The sequence below is a fragment of the Petromyzon marinus genome, chromosome 22 (genome assembly GCF_048934315.1).
Source record: "Petromyzon marinus isolate PM22_M1 ecotype Great Lakes invasive population chromosome 22, UKy_Petmar_22M1.pri1.0, whole genome shotgun sequence".
NCBI classification, from domain to species: Eukaryota; Metazoa; Chordata; class Hyperoartia; order Petromyzontiformes; family Petromyzontidae; genus Petromyzon; species Petromyzon marinus.
Window position 1 is genome coordinate 9,659,109 of NC_133688.1, and position 24,642 is coordinate 9,683,750.

The 24,642-nt window shown below is 44.8% G+C and overlaps 1 protein-coding gene across 2 annotated transcripts in view; it reads left to right on the forward strand.

Moving 5' to 3' along the window:
• IKBKB (inhibitor of nuclear factor kappa B kinase subunit beta) overlaps positions 1-14,455 on the forward strand; it is an 86,709-nt gene extending 72,254 nt beyond the window's left edge. For both annotated transcript variants that reach the window (XM_032959100.2, XM_032959101.2), the window contains exons 20-22: positions 5,401-5,624; positions 9,064-9,163; positions 12,019-14,455. In XM_032959100.2, coding sequence (XP_032814991.1) covers positions 5,401-5,624; positions 9,064-9,163; positions 12,019-12,048 — 354 coding nt within the window. In that variant the 3' untranslated portion in view covers positions 12,049-14,455. The remainder of the gene's footprint in view (positions 1-5,400; positions 5,625-9,063; positions 9,164-12,018) is intronic.
• Positions 14,456-24,642: the final 10,187 nt, after the last annotated feature.

Sequence of the window (24,642 nt, forward strand, 5' to 3'; positions counted from 1 at the left end):
AATATATTTTATTATTTTATTGTCACGTTGAAGGGAAACAATAAAATATAAATTTTATTTTTTTATTGTTTCCCTTCAACGTGACTTTACCGAAAGAGCTAAGAATATGAATATAGTCGATAAAACCTTAGTGGGAAACCCAGGATGTGATTTCCCTTTGCTGAGTGTACATCATAAACATGCTGCATATAGAGGGTGTCTGGAAATAAATACTATACACAAAAAAGAACATTGACTAGTTTTATTGTTCTTTGAGATACTCACGTATTAATTTATTTAAATGTTGATAGTATTGATTATATATTCTCGAATTATTAATGAACGTCTACATGTGGTCCATCATTCACTATAATCAATCTAATTTGGAGTTCAAACTGAGAAAAATATCCATCACACATGTAACGATGTATGATGACACAACAGCATTAACAATACGATGTTTAAGTTCTTCATCCGACTTAACATCATGAGATGTTAAGTCGGACTTATCATGTCAGACAATGGAGTTTCTCCTGAAACAGAAAGTACAAATCAATATTGACAACAAACTAAAACTCATAAGTCTAATGCAAATATTTATATCAAATTTATGTCAGTATCTCGAATAAAAGACTAAAACTATTCAGCTTTCTTTTTGGTATATTCATTTGCGGACACCCTTGCATATCCTCGAAGGCACAAATCGCTGGGACATCCTTTGACTTCATTTCTGAGCGTGGTGTAAGCAGCAAGCCGGGCAACTCTGAAAAAAACCATAATGGCAATGCGGCAAATAGGGTGATTACAGTTGATTGAGACCAAGTCTCATCCATCTGAAGCAGATCTATTTTATTTTGAGGTTTATAGGTGACCGCATTAGTTGGTATTGCTTCTCTCCCGATGCGTTCAATGACGGGGTCAGCGTGCGGCTCTCTTCTCAGTCACATTGATTTTGCCCCTGCCTCTCTGCGCATTGTCATTGCATCCAAGGACATAGAATGCTCTGCTTCGTTGGACGAGTTCATAAGCTGTTTCGTTAAATTAATGGAAAAAGGCATCCATGGTATAATTCCGATCTGGTCGATTGGCAAAACCCCTACAGATAATTACCAAGTCCGGCTGCTTCAGATCGAGCAACGTATTTTGACTTCAGAAGAGGTTTTTTTTTCTGTCCTTCACAAAAAATCCGTGGCCCTGATTCTAATGTCCATTGCTCACGCCGAGCCAGTCGCTGTCAGACGACCACTGTGGTATTCATTTCGTCACCCTCGTAAAGATGATGAGCAGAATCAACCCCTGCTGGGATTCAAACTCGGGTCTTTATTTTGAGATGGCGTAGCAGGAATTATGCAGAAACAAGTTTGTTACCATCATTAGAACTCCTTTGCCAGTACCAAAATGTAATAATAGGGTTTTTCCCCTTTTTTCTGGCAACAAAACTGAAACCTTTTTACAAGGATTCATGTCTGCATTAACCACAATACCTGCAGTCAAAATGCAAAAAAAAACCATACTATGATAATATATTAATTGTCCTTGAAACTGATTGGTCCACACCAAAGGACGGCTTTCTTTTGAGCCTCGACCCAATTGGTGCTCGACCAGAGGACGCCAAAAGGCGTACAGCTCAAAGACAATGCACTATCATAGTAATGAGGGCTCGGGGTGAGCAGCTACATCATTAGACCTCCTTTGCCAGTACCAAAATGTAATAATAATAGGGTTTCTTCCCTACGCTGTGCTACTAACCCGGCGACCCGAATTAAATTCCCGCTCACAGCCACCAACACCAGTGGCAAATATCTGAGCCAGTCCTGGGCCTCCCCTAGATCGACTCGGTCACAAATAAGTACCTGGTGTGGCGTGTAAATATCTCCATTAGAGGCAAAAATGGCTTTCATAGGTGGTCGTAAAAAACGGCACTTTCCCCGAAAGTCTGTTCAGGCTATACAGGGGGGATCTTTGGTGCATTACGATGGTGAGTGCTCTGTCTTAATCACTTGATATATGTGTTGATTTTCGCAATCACAGTAATAGATGGGATAGAAAGTAAAACCGTTTACATTTCAGTGTTCTCAGTATTTGTTTTGCTTTTATCAATTGATATTTGGTGTGAACCACATAATTTGAAGTGAGTTACGTGAATCTTTTTCCCCATAGCTCTATCAGCAAAGGAATGCTCATTGCCTTTTAAATGTTATGAATATTTGTTTTTTATTTCATTTTAAACAGATGGCAGTTGGAAGGTCTCATAAGCCATGGGTATGATTAAAATTATGTGGCGAGCTATTTTCATCATCTTTCATATTGCAATCAAACCTACGAAACTACTTGTCCTGTTAGCGGCATGTGCACGCCAACAACGTGTGTTTTCTGGCTGTGATGTACCCTGGGTATGTCTGTCAGTGATCTGTAAACAAATTCGCAGGTTGTGTCCTCGATGCGATTAAGCATGTTGCATCACCTCAGTCCTGGCCTTGCTTCACTGGCTTCCTATCCCCGAGCTTGGGGGCCACGGGGGTCCATGTCCTCAGCCTAGCCCCCTCCTCCACCTCCCTATCTCTGCATCCTCCTCCACTGCCCCCCCCCCCCCCGCGTGCGTCCCAGCCACTGCCTCCGCTCCCGCCGCTGCTATGGGCCGTGGCTCCCTCCTCCTCGCGCCCAGCGGCCGCTGTGCCACGCACCGCCGCCGCTCTTTTAGCCACCGGCACCCCCTGGAACTCACTCCCTGCCTGGTCACCCCCCCCCCCTCTCTTACTCTGCTTTCAAGTCTCTCCTCAAAACTTTCCTCTTCAACCCCTCGTGCCTACGGGGGGGGACCTCATTAATTTGCATCCGTTAACCCCTTCCTTGCTCGGTGTCTATTGTTTCCATCCCGTTCCCTCGTTTGTAATTCCATGCTCTGGAGACATTTCTCTACGTGATGTATGCACGCACGTTGAACTTCTTTCTCACCGTACGTGGCCAACCGTGCTAATCGGAGGTGCGGGGTGAAGGACAACAAACTGAAGCACAAAAAGAGTTCTAAAGAAGTTAGTTTTCAATCTAGATTTGTAAATGTAAGTTGTAGCTGTTGTAGTATATAAGGTAGTCTATACGATACGGCGATGGAACACAAGTAGCACTGCCCAGAAAAGCAAGACGCCGCTCATCTACGATGTAAGTGGACATGAAACCGCTGCGATTTGGCTGCTCCTGAAACCTCCGTCTCACGAGAGCAATGAGATCATCAGCGTTGGCAAACATGTGCCGCTTCCACCAATAGTAATAATTATATTTTGATTTAAAGCTTTCGTGACTGCAGGGATTCATATTCTTGGTTCTTTCGGTAAAGTCACGTTGAAGGGAAACAATAAAGTAATAAAATATATATATTTACATATATTTTATATTTATATATATTTTATTGTTTCCCTTCAACGTGACTTCACCGAAAGAACCAAGAATATAATAATTATATGTTAACGCAGATCACTGTTGCAACGAGATATGTAACGGCTCATCAGGTAAAATTTATTTTGACACTTGTTATACACGATAAGAACAGATTGTTTACTATAAATGCAAATGATGCAGATATTAAGCTCATGGCATGAACCATACGGGACAAGACAGAGCATATGAGGTAGACACTGAACAAGACGGTTCAAATAAAAAACGGATGTTTTTATTTGAATTGTGAACCCTGGGTCGTGATGCTTTATTGGTTTAGCTTGCGGTGCCTTGAGTGTGCAGGTTATTACATGCCTAGAGCTGTCGATAAGAAATTAATTAAATATGCATTGTTAACATTTATATGGAGAGCGGGGCTGAGCTTGGAATGGTTGGTGGGGGCAAATGAAAAATATCGTCCATTTTTTGTCAATCCACCGTCCGACCGTGAATGACGTTGCTTATTTAAAATGAGACTATGTAGACTCATTAAATTAGTTTACAAGTTTTTCATCAGGAAAACTCACCTGATTTGATTGTGTGTGTGTTTTAACGGTGTGATAGCATTTTTCTAATTTTCCCCGTAGCGATAAACGCCCCTCCTCGGTCAGTGGGATAATCGAAAAGGGAAATTGTTTGGATCCAAAATAACACTTAGTTTTATTTTTGCCTGAAACCGACCTCAGAGGTGGTTTTCATGACAGCTTCACACGCAGCTGTGCCTGTATTTTGATGTGGACATTGTGCAACGAATGGATTTTGCGAGGCTCTGCTTTAAAACCAATTGTGGATTCTAAGTGAGAGCTCCTCCGCTAAATCGGGAATCGTTTGGCGGCAGCGGTGCAGTAGGCTGTGTGTTTAACTCTTTAACATCCCGATCAAAGAAGAGGGATACGACCTTAAACATTTCCTCTTGCAGCAACCAGTCGGCAAAGCCTCGCATCGTGTGTGGCAGGAGGCGGGCCCCCCTTCAAAATGCGTGTGTGGCAGGAGGCGGGCCCCCCTTAAAAATGTAAACGTGCGCAGACAGTGACGACAGATGGAGATCTACAGATGTAGATCTGTACTGTGGTCGCTTCGATAGCACTCTTTTTTTACACGACACGAATTTTAAAGAGCAGGTTACCAGAGGTCCCTGGTAGTTTTGAGAACCGGGAAAGAATCAAAACATATTAAAAAAACAAATCTGCACAAATCAATCGCGTTGATTATTGCTTTATCTCGAGTCAAAGACGTGGCCCGGATCGGCAGCACGTCTGTGACTTGTTTGCCGCAGAGGTTCTCGGTTTGAATCCCGCGGCCGCCCTGGTTAATGCAGCCGGGGCGTTAACAATAAAGGTACCGTTTGATGCATGTTAGATGTTATAGATGTTGTACACGCTGTTAGAAAAAGAGGAGGTGCCGGCTTCGTGGTCCAAATTTGCCGGATTTCAAAGAAAAAAACGCAACAGACTCATTTTGGAAATAACATAGCAACCGTCACCCACAACTCCTTTTCAGGGTTCTCCTGAAAAGGATTCTCCTGAAAATGAGTCTTGGGACTCGGTGAGGCTTTCCTGGGTAAATAATGTTATAAAAATTCATTTTGATGGCATTGCTTAAATGGTGTGAATTCGACATTCTTACGGCACAGACTAGTTTATCAATAAAACATCCACTGTTGACTTTGACTCCCGGCAGTGATTTGGACTATCTTCTTTGGTTCTTTCGGTAAAGTCACGTAGAATGAGAATAAAATAATAAAATAAAACAATAAAATTCTCACGACGTTTCGGCCACAACAAAAGTGGCCTTCTTCAGGTGAAAGGAACAACCTGTCGGGACGACAGAGCTACAATTTGTGAGTCGGGCACTCTGACCACAGTGCTCCATGGCTGGATTATTGTTCCGAGCACCACGTTTGGGAAGGACGTGGATGCCGATGAGGGTGACTACGAGCGGCTGCTGTGCCCCCTTTGATGCCACCCTCCCCACCGCCCCCTCCTCCAGGCTAAGAGCAAGCAGTCTCCTATGAGCGCCAGCCCGGACTCGGGCTCCCTGGGACAGGTGCCCCTGTGGCCACCCTCGCCGCCCGGCGCCAGCACAGCCTCCGCTTCCTCCAGCTCCGCTAACGTCAACGGCGTCGCCAGCGCTGCCGCCGCCGTGGCTCCCTCCGGCCCCGCCCCCGGCCCCACCACCCCCAACTCCCTGCACTCCATGGCTGCCGAGCGATGGTAACGTTGCCGAGCCGTGCACATGCACGCGTGCATTCTTTCACCAGTTGTAGCCCAGACGGATACGTTTGGGGGGGGGGGGGAAGTGCAGTTGGCGAGCGCCTATTAAGACTGTCGAGTTAGATTCCTCGGACGTATAATGAGAAGACAAGAGACTGAATGTAATTGTGTTGACCAGTGGAAAATCGGGGGTGCAAAAGGCCGGGAACGACAGAGAGTTAGGCACTTAATACATTTAAACAATGGGATGAGCATCTCATTCAAACGTCCTTGAGTGACATTATGGGCAGAGGTAAATGGAAGAAGGCCATGATTGCCATCGTCTAAGAAAGGACGTGGCACATAGACTGTGTGCAAGGTGGTGTACAGCACCACGCTAGACCACCTTTATCTCCCCAGCGGTGACATTTTCACACCTCACCCAGGTACTCAATTTGGGCGAACTAGGATGGGGTTCAGGTATTCTCCGCTGATGTTTTCCAAGAGCAAGAATAAATGTCGCCGGGCTCGTAGTGCAGTGCCCTCATTGGATCGTAATCTTTATTTATACTGGAGAAATTTGATGAGATTTGAAGCTCTTATTCACAAATGTTCCAGTAGGGGTGGGTCAAAAAGTTGCAACAACGAACAATACAAACAAATACCAGAGGAGTGCTAAATAGAGAAAAGGGAAAGCAAGTCACTAAATAAAACTATGTAAAAGTAAAAACACGAGTCGGATTTTTCAACACGAAATGTAAGCTCGGGCAAAGCAACAAAACAACAATAAAAAAAAAGTCCCAGACCGCACCAAGACAGCATACAATACCTCGATAAAATGGCACATTCAACGTGCGCACACACACGAGTGCGCGCTGTGAGAGTGGCGCTGCCCCGGGGTCTTACGCTGGCGCTTGAGTCGCAGTCAGGTTTCTGCCCGCGGGGTCGTGGCGACCCGCCTCGTGGGACCCTGAGCTCGTCTCGTTGCCATGGCAGCAAGCTTTCAGGCACCCATTGCAAATGCAGGGTGCTTAAAAAAAACAATGTGTTAACGCGTCTAAGAATGTTGCAACAGCACCACGTGACACGTGCTGCTGCCTCCGGGCTCTGGAGATCGCCTGGAGCAGATTCCAGGCCACGTGTTGACAACGATGGCGAACCAGTGGGAGAGGCTCTTTGACTTATTTAATCTATGAACATTACATTTGTTGTCTTGTTACAGTATATTATCTGTTCTTTTTCCATTGAAAACGATAGTCCCATGTAAGTGTTGACACTTTTTTTGAAGCACCCTGTATTAATTTGAGGACAAATAGTAATTTCTTGGATTCTGTAATTTTTGATGAATTTTTCTCTTGATCACGAATCAACATCTGCACAAACACGCTTCTTACAGATTACACGTAGCTATTGAGCCGTCTGTTGTGTGTGGGCTTTCTCTTGACACTCGCATTTCTACCTGAATCCCTCAGTGAGGCTCTCCTAGATTAAGAAGAATAACGTGTTATTATTTGTTTTCACTCTGCAATTTTATTCTAAATCTGCTGTCGACGTCACATTATGGAACCCTCCACCATCCAACACAGGGTTCCCAATGACACTGATTTTTTCAGGTCATTAGCATGACCTAACCCAAATAATTAAATCATGAATAATAAAATTGGCTGCGAAAAATTTGAGTGTTATGATATTAAACGGCGCAATGCCATCGCATCTAAATGACAAAAATACCATGCTGAAATGTACCTGCTTTGTTATGACAGGCCACGTGACCATAGCCAGCCAATCGGAGCACTGGTGGGTGTGCAAAAAGCAAGTAGAATACATCAAAAAGTGGTTTGAACACGGCTGCGTGTTGAGAGCCATATGCCACGTTATTTTTACAGTGCAGGACTCAGCCTGTGGACTAAATGTCAACATTATTTTTGGGAAAACGTGCTGTCACGAGCTCAAGCTGCGGAGTTGGGGGGGGGGGTGTATACCACTCTACTGGGCTAAGCACCGACGTGCACACGCGTAGCACTCTTTCGTTGAGACGCAGTCACAGCTCAGTTGGTGCTAATTTAATTGTATCATCCACATTTAAGGCCTCACAAGCGTCCTCGTTGAGCCTGCAACGTTGAGTGGCTCGCCATTGAGACACTGCCTTTCCTTCAGTTGGTACTGCACCACTCGCAGATTTGCAATGCCGATTAGGCAGAGGCTGCAATCCGAATGGGCATCCTCCCCCCCCTTCCATACAAGTGTCTCCGTAGATATTTTTGTACTTGCAAGCGATGTGCGATTCATTAAGATTGCAGCCTGCTGGGTTTCATCCAAGCACGCTTTCACGGGTGTTTGTGAAAATCAATGCACCCAACCTTTTATTGGCTGATGTTTTTTTCTTCTTCTCATGCCTCCATAAGAAACGCATTAGCAGATGGAGAGACGGTCAACTTTTCAACGAATGGTGCAATCAAAACGGCATTGTGAGAGAGCCACGTGAAAACGTGCCAGGGTGCAACTTTGCTATCGAGCCACTTGCACATCCCAGGTGTGCTATTATCAGGTTCTATGGTGTCACGCTAGTGGCATCATTTGCACAACTGGGAGCAGGGCGCCAATCTTGACCGGGAACAATCCCCAGAGGATGCGGATGGCACAGAGCAGCTACCTGTGGTGCACGCCGATGGCTGTCTTTCACCACACAATCCCCTGCTTTTAAATTCAAGTGTGGTTTCGCCTTGTCTGACCATCAGCTCATTTTTAATACCTGGCATTCAGCACAGTCACATTACCTCGGTTGAACACGTAGGCCTTCGCGACCAACATTATCCATAATACTCGCATTACCTCCATTGAAGTGCTACTTACACGGGTTGTCGCGGTTGTGACTTGTAGGTCTCTAGATTTGTTTTCGGGCTACACCGCGTGTTAATTCCGACCTCCTTGTGTTCCTCGTGTCCTGACGTCCAACATTTCACTCCCCAATTTGCTGGAAGCTTCTTGAGGAGCTGACGAAGGTTCCAGCACGCGGAGTGAAACGTCGGACATCTTGCGGAACAACACGCGGTGCAACCCAAAAGGGCATCGAAGAACCTTTCAAATGGACCATACGTTTACGGTGGTGTAGTTGTAGAGCCCTTAGGGACCTGATCTCAGTGGTGCCGCAGTTTGCTTCATGAAGCGAGAATTAGACCTCTGTGCCTTGCCAGCAAGCTCAGTGGTTCGACGTTCGAAGAGCGGAGGCCGAAAACGCTTCTCCAGTGTTGTCAATAAACAACGTCCTGCCGCTACAAAAGAAAAAAAATACGTGAAGGAAAGTCGGGGGACTAATTGACTTAACAGCAGAGTCGTCCAACGTGAGAAAAAAAATGACAGCCCTGTGCATTTTTTGTGCGTTTCTCGAAACGTGTTGCGATCGTCTCCTGAGCAGCGCGTGTGTGCGCACGCGTGTGTGCTCGTGTGTACGTCCCAACAGTGAGGCGTCTCTGATGTTGATCGCCGAGGGCCACAGCCAGATGAGCCGCTGCGTCGATGTCATCCAGGAGACTCTGCGTGAGCAGAAGCTGGACCTCAAGGTGAGAAGAAGTGCCCGCTCACGGCGTCCAGGCACTTGTGCTGCACAGAGGCCTTACTTTCATAACATTTGCTGAGCATTTGCGCAAATGCCCAAAAATGTAAAAGGGCTAGCAACAAATGGCGCTATTGAAGGTGTAATAGATGGGAGTTAATGCGTTTATTTTGTGAGCAAGGTTGTAAACATTTGGAAACGAGACGATTGGAGGGAATTCCAAAGGGGAGCAGTGCTAGGAAAGAATCAGAAAGAGAAGTGTTATGACCTGCAGTGTGGTGGTTGAACACAGTATAAATAAGCACACCTGTCAGCTCCTTAGCAGTGCCTACCTTATTACGGACCAATTCAGACCTTATTGTTCAGCCCGTGCCCTTATAAATCTCAACGTTCATCCTACAAAGTCCCATCACAAGGGAGAAACACAAACAAATAGACATCTTTTGCCCGTATTGAAACGGCTGTACGCCATATGAACCTAAAAACTAAATTTCCCTGTACAATAATACGGGTAAACAGTATAGGTTGATGCGTATGAACAAGTGTTATAACCTGCAGTGAGGTGGTTGAACAGTATGAATAAGTATTATCGCCTGCAGTGTGGTGGTTGAATACAGTATGGATGAGACAAAATAGTCAATCTAGTACACCATAGTTCTTAATATTTGATTTATAGTCGGGTGGCTCGTAGGGCTAATGTTAAATTAGCAGTGACCCAGTACTACTGAGATCCTCTATGCATAAGAATATCTTAGAAAATGTGGCAAGTCCCAGTAATGGTCTAAGGAGACATTGACCCTCACCATACAAATGTTGGAATTTTCGCTTTTGGTCACACAACTGAACAAATGTCCCATGACCAGGGAGGAACTTTTATTTTTTTTAGGAGGTTATTTGATATCATGTATATACGTATAATGTGTATTTTTCGATTTAAAGCTTTCGTGACTGTAAGGATTCATCTTCTTTGGTTCTTTCGGTAAAGTCACGTAGAATGAGAATAAAATAATAAATTGATAAAATAAAATAACACAATAATATTCTCACGACGTTTCGGCCACAACACAAGCGGCCTTCAGACAGTCTCGTCCCCTTCACCTGATGAAGGCCGCTTGTGTTGTGGCCGAAACGTCGTGAGAATATTATTGTGTTATTTTATTTTATCAATTTATTATTTTATTCTCATTCTACGTGACTTTACCGAAAGAACCAAAGTATAATGTGTATGTTTAAGTATTGAAGCAATTGTTGTCAGGCAGATGAAACAAAGTCTGCTAGAGAAATAATCTAAGGTCTAATTCCATCAGACCCCACCCGGGGGCACGATGACATTGTGGCGACAACAGGTATTGTGTCGCAGCATGGTTAAATAAACAGCTGTTTACTGGGCTTGTGTTAATTTGGAAATTGGCTTTCATTAAGTCCAAATCTGAGGAGGCATTGGGGATGCGTTGAGTCCCTCAGATGCCTGCGACTATGAGGGATGCTAAACCTCGCATAGAGATCTGACGCTGAACTGGACTTGCGTCTGTGGTTATTTTAAGAAATGAAGGTACCGTGGGGTGTAAAATTAAACCGCCGCAGTCTCTCGCCTTCAGCATCTTGCTCTATGCATGCAAGATACGAACGATGAGGAAATTGGACATTGAAGTCACAGGCGCTTGCTTCCGCGTAAGCTTTACCTCGTACGTGACTAGCGAGGCCATCGCCAGAATTTTACAGCGTGACCAGAATGCGACGCCTGATGTCGGCACGACGATTGGACGGAGGAAACTTGAGTTCGTGGGGCATGTTGCTCGGGTGAGCGATGAAGCTTTGCTCAGGCAGGTTCTGCTGGGACTGCCGCTAGGTGTTGCTAGGGCAGTTGGGGGCCTTTGGCCAGTATGTAACTGCGAGCGCTTTGTAACTGAGTGGTGAGTAACTGCGAGTGGTTTGATGATGTGGCCGCCTGGGTGAAAAGTGGCGTGTCGCGATTCTGAAGGCGGTGTGAAGACCAAGAAACGTGGAGAAAGATTTGCTGGTCGATGATTTCCTTGTCCAGTGTTCACAGTTATTGTGATTCTTTGGTGCTTTCAACACTGAGAAGCAGACTTAGAGGGTATTGTTTTAAAATTTGTGTAGCCCGCAGTCTTTCTTTCCAGCTGATCATAATACCCATGATCTCCAAATAACGTTATATAACAGTTTACTTGGGCATGTGGGAGCTGGCCTGACCATGTTAGCCACATGTTGCAACCATTGATGTGATTATGGGATGGCACTCGCAAGGGCCTTGGTTGAATCATACACATGCAAAACTTCCGTTAAAATTAACTAAAAAAAGAAGGGCTGTGCCGAAGAAACTCGATTCACTCCAGCTTTCACTTAACCTGAAAGGCAACGTCACATTCTTTAGAGGAAAACCGTTGCAACGTGAGAGGTAAGAGTGAATTCTTTTGGTACCGATTTTCGTCTCGGCATGAATACAATGCAAGCCGCAAAAACCTGGTCAGTGTAGAATTCCCCGGGCAGAGTTACAAATGAGCACCAATTGTAAATATGATTCGTGAAGCCTGCTTGCCCTCTGTCTGAGAGTGTCCCACTCACTGTTGTTGTCCCCCTAGGGCTCTCGCGCTATTTTGTTTTTCATGAACACTGGGAAACTTGCTGGCTTACGTGTGTGAACCAGGCTTTGATGGCTTGGCTCGCGTTTCCACGTCAGCGCTACCATGTTGACTTGACACCACGTTGGCATGCGTGCCACCCCGGCCTGGGTGCCACCCCGGCCTGGGTGCCACGCCGGCCTGGGTGCCACGCCGGTCTGGGTGCCACGCCGGCACAGGTGTGATTGTGAATGGTGCCTCCCCTGTCCACCTTGTGTAGAGCTTGGACTGGAGCTGGCTCTCAAGCTAGCGACTGGAGTCGCCACACACACACACACGTGTCACATGGAGCAGGAGAAGACGAACAGAACCGGCGGATGGGTCTTTGCTATGGCTTGGGCAGGACACGTGCACCACCAGCAGTTTGGCGTTGGACTTGGGCGCTCTGTAGCTTTATCGCCTCGCGTTATCTGCATGTGAGAACTTGCGTGAACCTATTGAAATGCAACAAATGGAAAAAAAACACTATTTTTTAACTGCTGTATATTGCATTTTCGGACTTTCTCTCTAAAAACCTCTTTTTATATTTTTGTTCACAAGAATACGTAGAAACGAGGTGGCTGCGGATCAGCTGGTTCATGGATGTCGAAATGTCTTCGAATGAATAAAACAAATCCCAATGGAATCTTCTGTTCCACAGTACGTACTGCCAGTATTGCTGGTGACACGCTAGGTAACGTTCCCGCGACTGGTTCGTAGCTCAAATCGTCATTGATTTATTTGCCAATAATGCTCTATCGGTAAAATTCATATTGGCTCGAATTTGATACAGAGGTTTAGGTTCATTATGACGGTGTCGAGGATTACTGGACCGTTTTACAACGTAATTTGATTGTGTATTATTGGTTCAAATTTGTCGATGGTCTGCCATTCCGGTGTTGCAATTTGAGGGTGTTTATACGTCAGGGATGGCATTGAAACGTGCGTCCTTCTAGTCATGTTGAAAACGTCACATTTAAGAGTTGGGAGAACCGAGCTCAATGTTTGAGTTGTAGGTTTTGATAAATGGTGCCTTGTAGGCTGGTGTTAGGTTTTGGCAGCGCACGCTGGTGTAGCCACGCAGGTTTTATCACGCGCTTGAAGCCTCTCCTGTGGCTGCAAGGGGCTGCAAGGTGCGCAGGAGGTGGCAAAAGGACAACATGGGTCTGGGACCCACCTGTGCAGGGTTCTTAAAGTGTTTTGTGTGTGTTTTTTTTGTCCTCCCAGTGACTGGCCACAGCAACCCCAATGCAGGACCAAATCTCCCCACCGCCCCTAAAAGCCTTGAGGCTCAGTAATATGTTCTGTAATAAATACATAAATGCTAGTCCTATTTCGATTTAAAGCTTTCGTGACTGCAGGGATTCATATTCTTGGTTCTTTCGGTAAAGTCACGTAGAAGGGAAATAATGAACTAATAATAAAACAAAAACGGCATCGTTTTATTTTGATTATTTTATTATTTCCCTTCTACGTGACTTTACCGAAAGAACCAAAAAATATGCTATTCCTATTGTTTCCAACAGTTTGAGAGGTCTGTGGACTGGCTTTGCGATTGACCTTCATTGTGGGAACTGTTGAGGTGGAGACTTGTGCCTGAATGAAATGTACCTAGAACATCAAAGTGTGCCGTGTTCAGGCTATTTCATCGAATGCCGCTATGATCCGATGCGTAAGGCAAGTTTAGAGGGTTGGAGACATGAGCTGGTTGTTGGTGGTGGTTGTCAGTTGAGTTATATTTGTACAGGAACATTTTGACAGTGCTGCAATGTGTGTATAAAACTCCACCGTATTATAGAACTCTGTGATGCGTTAGGTGCACAAGTTCCTCTGACACGGTTTTTTTTTTCATGTTGCCATTCGTGTTATTTCTGTAAATTAAAATACTCGTTCTTATGGACGTCATTGATTGCATTGCATGGGGCTTTCCTACGCTCGCTATCGTATGTTAATAGATGAAAATGTGGATTTAAGAAGATTATAAATGCATTGGGTTAAGTGTTGTGTCTAAACTACAATCCTCACACGACTAATTAAGGTATTTACATACATGATACTCCATAACATACTAATGTAACTACAAATATAACGCTCTCAAATATATATACGATACATGTCAGAGAGCAGTAACTTTTTGGCGAATCATCGTTAGCGGCCCGGTTTTTGAAGAATTTGCTCTGAATGGTGTGATTCACTTGCGAGTACATGCCAGAAGATGGTGCAATTGAAATGTGGAATACCACTCTTTAGTCATGCATTTGTAAATCTTTGGCGTTCGCTTGTTACGTGCCATTTTAATTGTTTTCCAATAAACCATTTTAGATCGTCGGATAGAACTCTAGTCCTCCGTTGACTACACCTATCGTACGTATCACTCATTCTCAGCTGGAATGGGCGGGGCACAAAGGCAAGAAATACCGAGAACCCTGTGCAGACAACGGAGGACGCTCAACATCACGGTCCCGATTGTGGCACGAAATACACATGCCATTGCTGGTGTGTCTCTTGCAGGAGGCTTCCTTTGTCATAAGCCACAGGGACGGTGCTTCTTGCTCGTCGTGTGCTTTTATGTCGAGTCGTTATCCTGTTTGTACTCTGTAATGCGTGCTTACACACATTGTATATACAATGAGCCCGAATAGGTGGGCTGAGATTGAATAAAGTGAAGGCGAACATTACTGCACATGATTGGAGTTTATTTTTGACCAGTTGGCAGCTATCCCACCGCTACTCACGACTCTTCCAATTTTGTCTTAACGATATGCGGCTTCTCCCAGCGTGGTTTTGTTGTTGTTGCAAAGGAGGCCTCTAAAATAATGTTATTTTATCTTTTACGGTTCTGGATAATTTAAATGTAGGATTTGGACAATGACATTACCATGCAATGGACAGTTAAAGTGTCGACTCTCAAAATGCCCATAGTACATTTTTAGTTATTTTTTGCAAAGACGAGGTGATTGAAAGTGAACAATTTTACTTTTACAACAGGCTCAGCAATGGAGAGTGACGGGGTCTAAGCCAAACCCGCTGTCTCAGCAGTGCCGGCTCTGTTGCTTTGATATCGGCAGAACTTTAGTGCTCGTGGCGGCTGGTAGATCACTTATGGTTGGGCAGTGTGAACAGCAGGAGTGGACAATGAATGAATCACACTCGTGTACCTACGGTTCATCAGAATTTCAGTTTTTTCTTCAGTTTCTTTATCTGGTTTAGCCCTGTGAGCCATTTGGCTCTTGAATCGGGTGCAACCACAACAAACAAAAAAACACGAACAAGAAAAACATCTTAAAGTGACTATGTGACTGTGCAAACAGAAAATCCATGAAAAAAACAGCAAAATATTCCTGAAAAAGCACCGTACACCAACGCTGTGTGCAAAAATCCCAGTGGGATGCAAGTCAAACAACAATAACCACAAGAACACTTAGATTAAGGCCATCAGTCTAACTCCGTACTACAACAAAACAAACATGTCCAAACCAAAAACTTTTCCAAATCACAAAATAAAGCCATAATTGCAATGTAACAGTGACCATAGGGACTGTGACCGAATTTTTGTTTAACAAACTACATAAATAATATGTAACACCAAATCCTACAGCCATGGCTGGCTGCATGAGTTACTCCACAACAACATAAGCATCAGTCGGAGTATCAAATTTTTCAATGCACCTTTAAGATCAGCACGCTAAATCAAAATACAGATAATACTTTGCAGCATCATCCGGAGCAAAACATTTTATTTTATTTTACGCCAATGAATAGCAGTGGCAGCTAGGGGTGTACAACTCCTCAAGAGCAGTTTTGAGAGAACATCTCATTGGTAGCGATTCAAGTTGCAGTTTATTGGCAATAGCATTCCAGACCCTGTGAGCATCAATAGCAAAAGCCCTTCCTCCAGTTTTTGTACGGCAATAGGGAATGTGAAGCTGGTAAATGAGCGAAGACCTGAGGTCTAATTTGTTCTTTAAACGTAGTGACTCCCGACTATGCCGTTCTTCGACGGTAGGAGTCTTTATTACTTCCGACACGAGACACGCTCCCCCCCTTATATATTCCTCAAGCCCCTTTCTCGAAGGGTCATTGACCCACCAGCCAATCACGTTCCCATTTTCTCTTACCGATTCCTTGCAAAAGGTATATATTTGGTGATTTGAAGCGTTCGTGACTGCAGGAATCCATACTCTTTGGTTCTTTCGGTAAAGTCACGTAAGTATAAAATAAAATAAATTACGAAGTTTCGGGTGCAACACAAGCGTCTGTCATCAGGTGGGAAAGCATGGTCTGCTGCGCCCGAAACGTCGTGTTTTTTTGTTTTCTTATACCTATGTGACTTTACCGAAAGAACCAAAAAAGTATGTATCTATTTGGTGTTTTTAACATCTTAACACCCGTTTTATTGCCAGAAAGGGTCAAACTTATTCTTATTTTTCATCCGTTAATTCTTTGGGTTGACATAAAACAGCACTGGTGTGGCTTCCGGCCAACGAGCGCGTGCCCCGTTTGAACGAAGTGGTGCCGCCTTATTTATACCCGCAATTTGCGGAAGCCAACCCCGTTCCTTGCTTTAATTAAATGAAAAAAAAAACACACGTGCAACGTAAATGAAAGCATTTTGCATTAATAATTCATTTAAACCGCGTTTTAAATGTGTTTTTTTTCTTTCTTGATTTGAAGCTTTCTTCCTGGTTCACCAGTTCCACTGCTGGATTATTTTTTTCCGCCTGAGGACGACCGCTCGTGTTGCGATCGAAACGTCGTAATACATTATTTTATTTTTCTACCTACGTGACTTTACCGAAAGAACCAAAGAGTACGTTTATTTTTTTGTCCACTTGTTGAAAACACATCATGGAGGTTGTCAAGGGGGACCCAAATCGGAGCTTTGTCCACCAGGGGGCGGCCAGGCACCCCCCTGCCTGCCCCACGCCAAGTTTCTCCTCTGGGTTGAGGACCGAGTCGTCTGTGATGTCCGAGAGGAGACGCCTCCCTCTGCTCGTGGGTTTGATCCGCACCCCTGACGCCTGCTGTATATTTGGTAGTTTGCTTGTCTCTCTCCCCGTGGTCACGTGGGATTTTCTCTGCGTCCTCTGGTTTGCCCTTCACATTTAGAAACGGGCGTTTAGAGTTTTTGGCTCCTCTAAATTTCCACATGATAAGCCACCTCATTGGGCTATCATTTGTGGCCAGGTCGTTTTTGAAAAACAGATCTGTAGCTCAGTGTGCCTTACCTGGTAAAATAAATAAGTAATATAAAAAACATTTTTTTTAAACACGCCTTTATGAAATGTACTAGTAATGGAAGAACTCTACGACTCCGAGAAGTGTCCCCGAAGCTTGCCACAACGTAAGGCCCCACGTGCAATTACAGCCAAAGTCAGTTGAGCGTGGACAATTAGACCCAAGCCGAAACATAACATATAAAAAAAGAATGTTTAAAAATATATATATATTTTATGATAGAATATAGTATTGGCATTAGTATGACATTTGTATACCAAGTTTGCAGTCGATACCACATTGAGAAGTGGGTTAAAATTGAGTTACAAGTTTTGAGGATACAACAACAACAGACAGAGTGAGTTAAATAAAAGCGTGTCATAAAAATAGTTTAATTTGTGTAGCGCATCACTCGGATGATGCCTTCAAGTAAACTGCACAACCATCTTGAGCTTTGCTTTACGATGTGCACTCCACAGAGAAGCAACGCCATTAATCTCCATCATCATCGTCATTGGTTATGTTCAGTCCACTGCTGGATAGAGGCCTCCTCCCCGAGCCATGGCCATCTCTTGATCCTGCGATGCAAGAATGATTTTCGCGACTGCACAAGGGCTAATCTCATCGAACCATCTCCGAGGTGGACGTCGTCTTGGACACGTCACGTTGGCTGCCACTCCACACTCGTCTCGATCTTCAGCCATTCATTCGCTCGAGTGACGTGTCCTGCCCAAGTCTCGCTTGCTTTTCCTAACGGAGAGGTGTCTTTAATCTATGTCTGTTGAACGTCTTTCGCCGCACCCAATCGTGCTAATCGGGAGGTGGTGCGGATGCTGTCTAACCCGAGTGTTCCTCTTTCCTTCTCTCCGAGCCTTCTTTGAGCACTTTTCAACGTGCTCCGTTTTAATTGTGAATGAACATGTTTGTGATCCATGTGTCTTTGCAGGTAATAGGCATTAATTAAACACCTCTTTACATGAGTTAGATCGCGTAAATATGAATGTGGCGTTAAACACACCGGTGTGCTGTACTAGTAACGAATTTGCATGTTCTGTTTACGTGACAACCATCACTAATTGGCTGTGTCGGGTGGTGGCGGATATAACGACACATTTATATATTTACGCGATCTAAGCCATAACACCTCTATTATGGATGATATTTGTCGCGAAATCTTACTATTATTCCGTGTTAAACAAGCACCGTCTTCTTTCGGCGCATTCCTATGCTACCTTCCTTGATCAAGTTCATCTTTCTAAATGGCCCCTCCAGCCTGCTTGCTGTCTTTCTCTATGCCACCATCATCGCCATACAGCTCGTACAATGTTTCCGTACAACTCTGGATGGTTTCAAACAGCCATTGTCAATCATACTGAACTCATCGCAAGATGTTCCCAGTTCAATTGAAATATATCCCAAGTGTAAAACGTCAAGTAGATTATTTTTAAACGACAGCAAGAAGTAAACATCATTAAGTTCAAATCCCCCGGTACAGTCTCTATCACGGTGTCTAAATACAATTATGAGCATGCATCTCTCCGTGGTTCTTTGCACGTTCTTCACTTGTCGTCCTCCCCCCCCCCCCCCCCCCCCCCTAAATACGTGTCAATATCACCACAATGGTAACAATTAAATAACAAACTCAAGCTGCTCGGGGTCTAATGAGGGTAGTGCAACAATGTTATGTACGTCAATCCGCATTGTACGTCGCAAATCAAATTCACAAGGTCGCACCTTGCGATCCATATCGAACATTGAGCCGCTCTGAAACCAAATTTGGAAATAAACCGTAATTGAAGAATAAATATGTATGAGGCGGCTGTCAATTCAATCATCATTAGCAGCACCTGTGTCACTTTTGTGTGGAGGTTAGTGATGGTTGGGTGGCTGCCCTGATCGAACGGTCAGCGCACTGGACTTGTAATCCAGAAGTCATCGGTTCGATCTCTCGTCACGGCAGTTGACACGAGGTACACGTTTCTTAAATCCCTTCGCCACAGTCCGTCAGCAGGTCGCTTGTACTGGGGTAAACTGTGGGTCCTTCCACCTCTTGCATGACTTCTGACCAGGTTTAAATAGTGGGCCAAAATATTATCTGGGTGGAGGCCTTTTTTGTCAGCAGTGGCATTACATCTGTGAAACTACTGGACATCTGTTAAACAACTGGACGTCTATGAAAAAAAAGAGCTTTATAGCTCATCAGATTCCTTCAGTATAAATACTTATTCTGATTCTGCCGAGCAAGCAATTGCAGGGCTGCACCGTTCCTGTTCGTGTATCTGCCACACCGACTCGTTTGCATGGCACACGCAGGACATGCTGCCCCATTGTCTTCGGCAGTGAAGAAAGAAATCACGGTCCCAGACCCTCCCCCATTAACACCTGATAGTATCCGGCCCAGCTCCCTACTGGTGAAGTAACACGTACAAGGAACACTTCGTCATGGCCCGGGGGGGGGGGGATGTGTAAATCAGCTCACATCTAAAATAAATAGAACCGCAGTCTCAACCGCGGCTCATTATTCATCAGTCACAAACCGGAGGCGTGTGCCATCTCTGCGAAAATGAACCCAACATTGGCTCCATATCACCCCGGCTCGCAAGCACACGCAGCGTGTGTGGCGCGCGGCATAAGTGATGTATTCCCCGCAGCCTTAATTAAAGCCCCTCGTATCGTCTCTGCAATCATTGTGCCGCTGAGCCGGTGGGCACCCTCTCCTTCTTTACACGGTCGTTATATCCTACGGCGATGTTCCACACAAAGATCACCCACCCACCGCCTTCTATTGATTCATCCGACCCGCCTTATTTATACGACCTCAAACGCGATTCACGTATCCTTTATATAACCAGATGAGGCCACAAATGCATTAATTGTCTCTTATGTTTCGCAATTATATGCGTGTGTTTGTGTGTGTTTTTTTGATATCCTTGCGGGGAGCGTTAGTGTAGCGGTTAGCGTGCTGCGCTACGAACCCGGTCACCCGAGTTGGATTCCCTCTCACGGCTAATTATAATTATCTGAACCGGTCACGGGCCTCGCCAGGGTCGACTAAGCCTCAAATGAGTACCTGGTGTGATGTGTAAACGTCGCCACTAGGGAGACAAAGGCGGCCAGGCGTGGTGCTGGCCACCCACCCCCTCGTGTGCCGTTACGGCCTTCATAGGTGCTCGCTAACAGCACTTGCTCCATCAGTCTGTTCAGGCTATACAGGGAAGCTTTGTATTTTTTCTATAGAGCCTACTTTTGAATGCAAGTGGAATCGTGTTCAAATATAAGGGGTGGAAAAGTGTTTGCTTATCTCTACTACGCACCCTGAACTTGCGTTGGAAATGTCACATTGCCATGGTAGGGGTGAGTCCAACCAATAGGAAAGCAAGTGTTCGCTTCCGATAAAGTTGCATTCATCGTGTTTACTGCCGTGGAGAATGAAACTAAATTGAAAGATAACGTGACACAATGGAAATTTGAAACAAAAATAAACTTTATGTTAATTTACGATGCAGAACGGTTTTGAACTGTTTCTTGCCACGTGGTTCCACGTTCTCCGAGTTGGGATTCCCATTTTGTCTGAAGTGTGGTGATGGTGCTACTAGTGACCGGTCGTGCTGTCACGCAGGCTACGTGGGGAATCCCAATGCTCTGCTGCTCACGAGATCCAGTCGTTGATTCTGTTGTTGAGTATTACATTCGCCATGACATTACACGAAGAACCCCTCTAATTTTAAATGTGACAGAACTGGAACTGAAATTGAGAAGTGACTGATACTGCGATTGAAACTAAATATTTTATGAGGTGCACATCGGTGGTTCAGGTGGTTAATCATATTTTGAGCGTGGCTGAGCCAACAGCACACAGACCTGGGTTCAAGCCCAGAAAGGCCATGCATAACTTTGGAGGTTGTTGAGTTAACAATAAACACATGAAAAATGATGCCGAATGTATTTCTCGGTAAAATGGCGTACACATTTTTAATACTTTCGGTAAAGTCACGTAGAATGATAATAAAATAATAAATTGATAAAATAATCATTCTACGTGACTTTACCGAAAGAACCAAAGAAGATGAATCATTGCAGTCACGAAAGCTTTAAATCGAAACATTTTTAATAATTTAGATTGTTTTTCAACGTTCCGGTTTGCTAAAAAAACAAATCAATTGCCATGTTTGCCCACGTGACAACTTAATTGGTTGGGTTCTAGAGGGTTATAGTTAAAGAGTGACATGATGCCTACACAATCTAACCCCCCCGCCCCCCCAAAAAAAAACATGAATCATGAGTGAAGGAACTGCATTCCCAGTGCTACAAAGCACAATGTAGAACACCGATCATAATCCTTATTAACACTGCCTTATAGCGGGAAAAAATACATATATATAAGATGAATATATAATAGGCTGACTTTTCAGACATTGGGCCAAACCTTCACGGAAGACAGTAACTTGCTTGAAGTTTTGATTGTGAGTTTGGTTAATTTTCTTGATTTATTCGCTCTCCAAAAACATTGTGATGGTCTCGCCCCAACCACGACAGACTGTGCAGCCCATAACACAAAGTTGATTTCTCTGTTGTTGACTGTTGTAAGAGCCTGTGAATGTCACGGCTGACAGACTGGGAATGCGCCGAGTGAGATCTGCGTCTCCGTGTTGACAAGCGCTGGGGAGCACTTGTCTCCTTCGGTGGCCTTGAGCCAGAGATGGAAATTCCACATTACTTGGCTGAGGCCAGTCTCTCTATAAAGGATGACCACCGCTGATAAGCTGAATCAACATCTCACGAACTACGTTTTGTGTTTAGTTTGTTGTCTTTCCCCCGTACCTCCGATTAGCACGGTTGGCTATGTAGGGTGCGAAAGAAGTTCAACATACATACCAGGATGTGAACTCACAATTTTCTGAATGAGAGGCAAACTCTCTGCTTCCAGCACCATTTACTGCTTGTTGCAGAAATTTTCGGTTCAATTCCCACGGCCACCCTGGTTAATACCTGCAGTATTACCTGCGGTATTAAACATACAGATGAACACCCTCTGATTCGAAACGGGCATTAATAAATCCCGTGAAGATATTCGAAGAAGAGCAGTCCATGTGTGCCGACAGCACAGTCTGAATTTCCCAAATCTCTAAATGGCTCGCAAATTGGGTAAAAATATATACAGTGCCTCCTTGAGAGGCAAGCGCAATGAGAGTGGTGCACGTACCAAATGTGTTAAGTCATGGTTATGTATGTATAATGCTCGTGGAAACAATTTGTATGCATGTATGTTGAACTTCTTTCGCACCGTACGTAGCCAACCATGATAATCGGAGGTGCATTTTGACCATTTGCAACTCAAATGTGTTCAATACTGAAAGCAAGGCCGTAAGTAATATATATTGGGGGAGGGGGACACACCCCCCCCCCCTCCCAAAAGGGTGGCCGTGCCAATTTGAGATTAAAAAGAAGAATAAAAACAACTGCCAGGGCCAGTGCAATGTGAGGCCATGCTTTTGCATTTGATGAGCTGCATTGGAATTAAACGGAATTGCGGCGTGTTGCAGACATTGTTCGTGTCGTTGCTCATTTATTGTGAGAGGAACGCTTTTAAAATGTGTGATATATTAATTCGTTTGCCCTATTCAATGTATGTACGTTGAACCTCTTTCACACCGTACGTAGCCAACCGTGTGCTAAACGGCCGGTACTTGGACACGTTAACATTGCTGCCCACTTGTAAGTGGAAAATGTGAGTGGTCATGCCGTCATTGTCCTACAGATCTCGAAGTGAAATGGGTGTACATATGATGGAGGGTGGGGGGGTCTCCTCTTTCTCAGCAGAACTCAAGTCGCACGAGAGGGTGGCCCAGAATATCGTGTTCTGTCCTTGCAAGCAGATATGCATGCAGAAACTTCTAAAATTATCCCCATTCCAATAATCTGATAATCCCTGTAAATTCGATTTTACCCGCGGTTCGCGACTCAGTGAGGACCGTTGATCCTGAAATCCCTGAAAAAAAATATCGCGTGCCTCACGAGAACCCGTCCGGAGAGTGGCTTAGCTGTGGGTAGCCCCCTACAGCAGTATCATCATGAATCGTTGCCTGAGCTACAGTCATTTAGAGCCACAGGGACACCTTATTGCAAACACAATTACTTTAAAACCCCCATCAGGGTCCATTTCACTTTTTTTACCAGGTAAGGGCTACTAAGCTATAGAGGTCTTTTCAGAAGAGATCTGTCCACAAATGATAGCTCAGAAAAGTGGCTTTTCATGTGGAAATTCATAGCAGCAGCCAAAAACTCTAAACGCGCGATGTTGATTATAAATGTGGAGGGAAAAAACCGGAGGACCCGGAGAAACATCCACGCGACCACGGAGAGGGACACGCAAACTCCAAATATACAGCAGCAGGCTTCAGGGTCTGGATCTAACCCACAACCTCCTGCACACCAGGCGAGGTAGTTAACATCTCCTAGCCACCATGATGATGATGATGAGAGAAAGACACGCAAACTCCAAATATACAGCAGCAGCCTTCAGGGTCTGGATCTAACCCACAACCTCCTGCACACCAGGCGAGGTAGTTAACATCTCCTAGCCACCAAGATGATGATGATAAGAGAGAGACACGCAAACTCCAAATATACAGCAGCAGGCTTCAGGGTCTGGATCTAACCCACAACCTACTGCACACCAGGCGAGGTAGTCAACATCTCCTAGCCACCATGATGATGATGTTGATGATAAGAGAGAGACACGCAAACTCCAAATATACAGCAGCAGGCTTCAGGGTCTGGATCTAACCCACAACCTCCTGCACACCAGGCGAGGTAGTTAACATCTCCTAGCCACCGTGGCACCCACATTGGTGGATCACGCAGATTTGTGACGTCCATGTCCCCTGCCCAAAGTCTATTGGGCTGCAAGGTGGCCATGGGATGGCAGTACGGGAAGTAGGTTTGTTAACCCTTCCGTGTGAACCTTGGAATGTTATGTCTTTGTTTGTGTTGGTTTCTCACGGTAATCTGGTTGCCTTCTTCATGCAACATACTCCTTACAAAGGAGTTGACAACTCAGACCAATGAGGCGGTACAAGTTAATCAAATTACAGCTCCATTCGCGGTGCTCTTAGTGACCAAAATTAAAAATTTGCCCTTCTCTGCAATGCGTGGTCAGCAAGCATGGCAGTCATCTGATATAATTAGAGGTATTAGTTTGAATTACGGGGACAAACTGAATTTGGTGACATCTCTAATTTATATTGACGTTTTCTTGTGCTCACTCCACATGAGAACCTGGCTTAACCACAAGTGTTTTGACAGACAATATCCCCCTTAACCACCAAACATAACGCAGATTCCTGCCACCGTTCCCTCACGAAGGGTAAAAGGGCCACGGGTTTGCAACACGATATTAATCCCGCAGCTCGACTGAGTCGAGGCCCTATCCAATATTAACGATGCGATCGGCGTAAGCCGCTACGTGGTTTGCCTGGGCGTGAGCGGCTCCCCGTTGTAACGATAACGCAAACGTTGTTTTTGGTTTAACACGTAGTAGTAGTAGGCTTTCGCGACCAATATTATCCAAAGTAGAGGTTTTCTCGGTTTTCTCGCGTAAATCTAAATGTCGTTAAACCCGACACCACCACCCGCCACAGCCAATTAG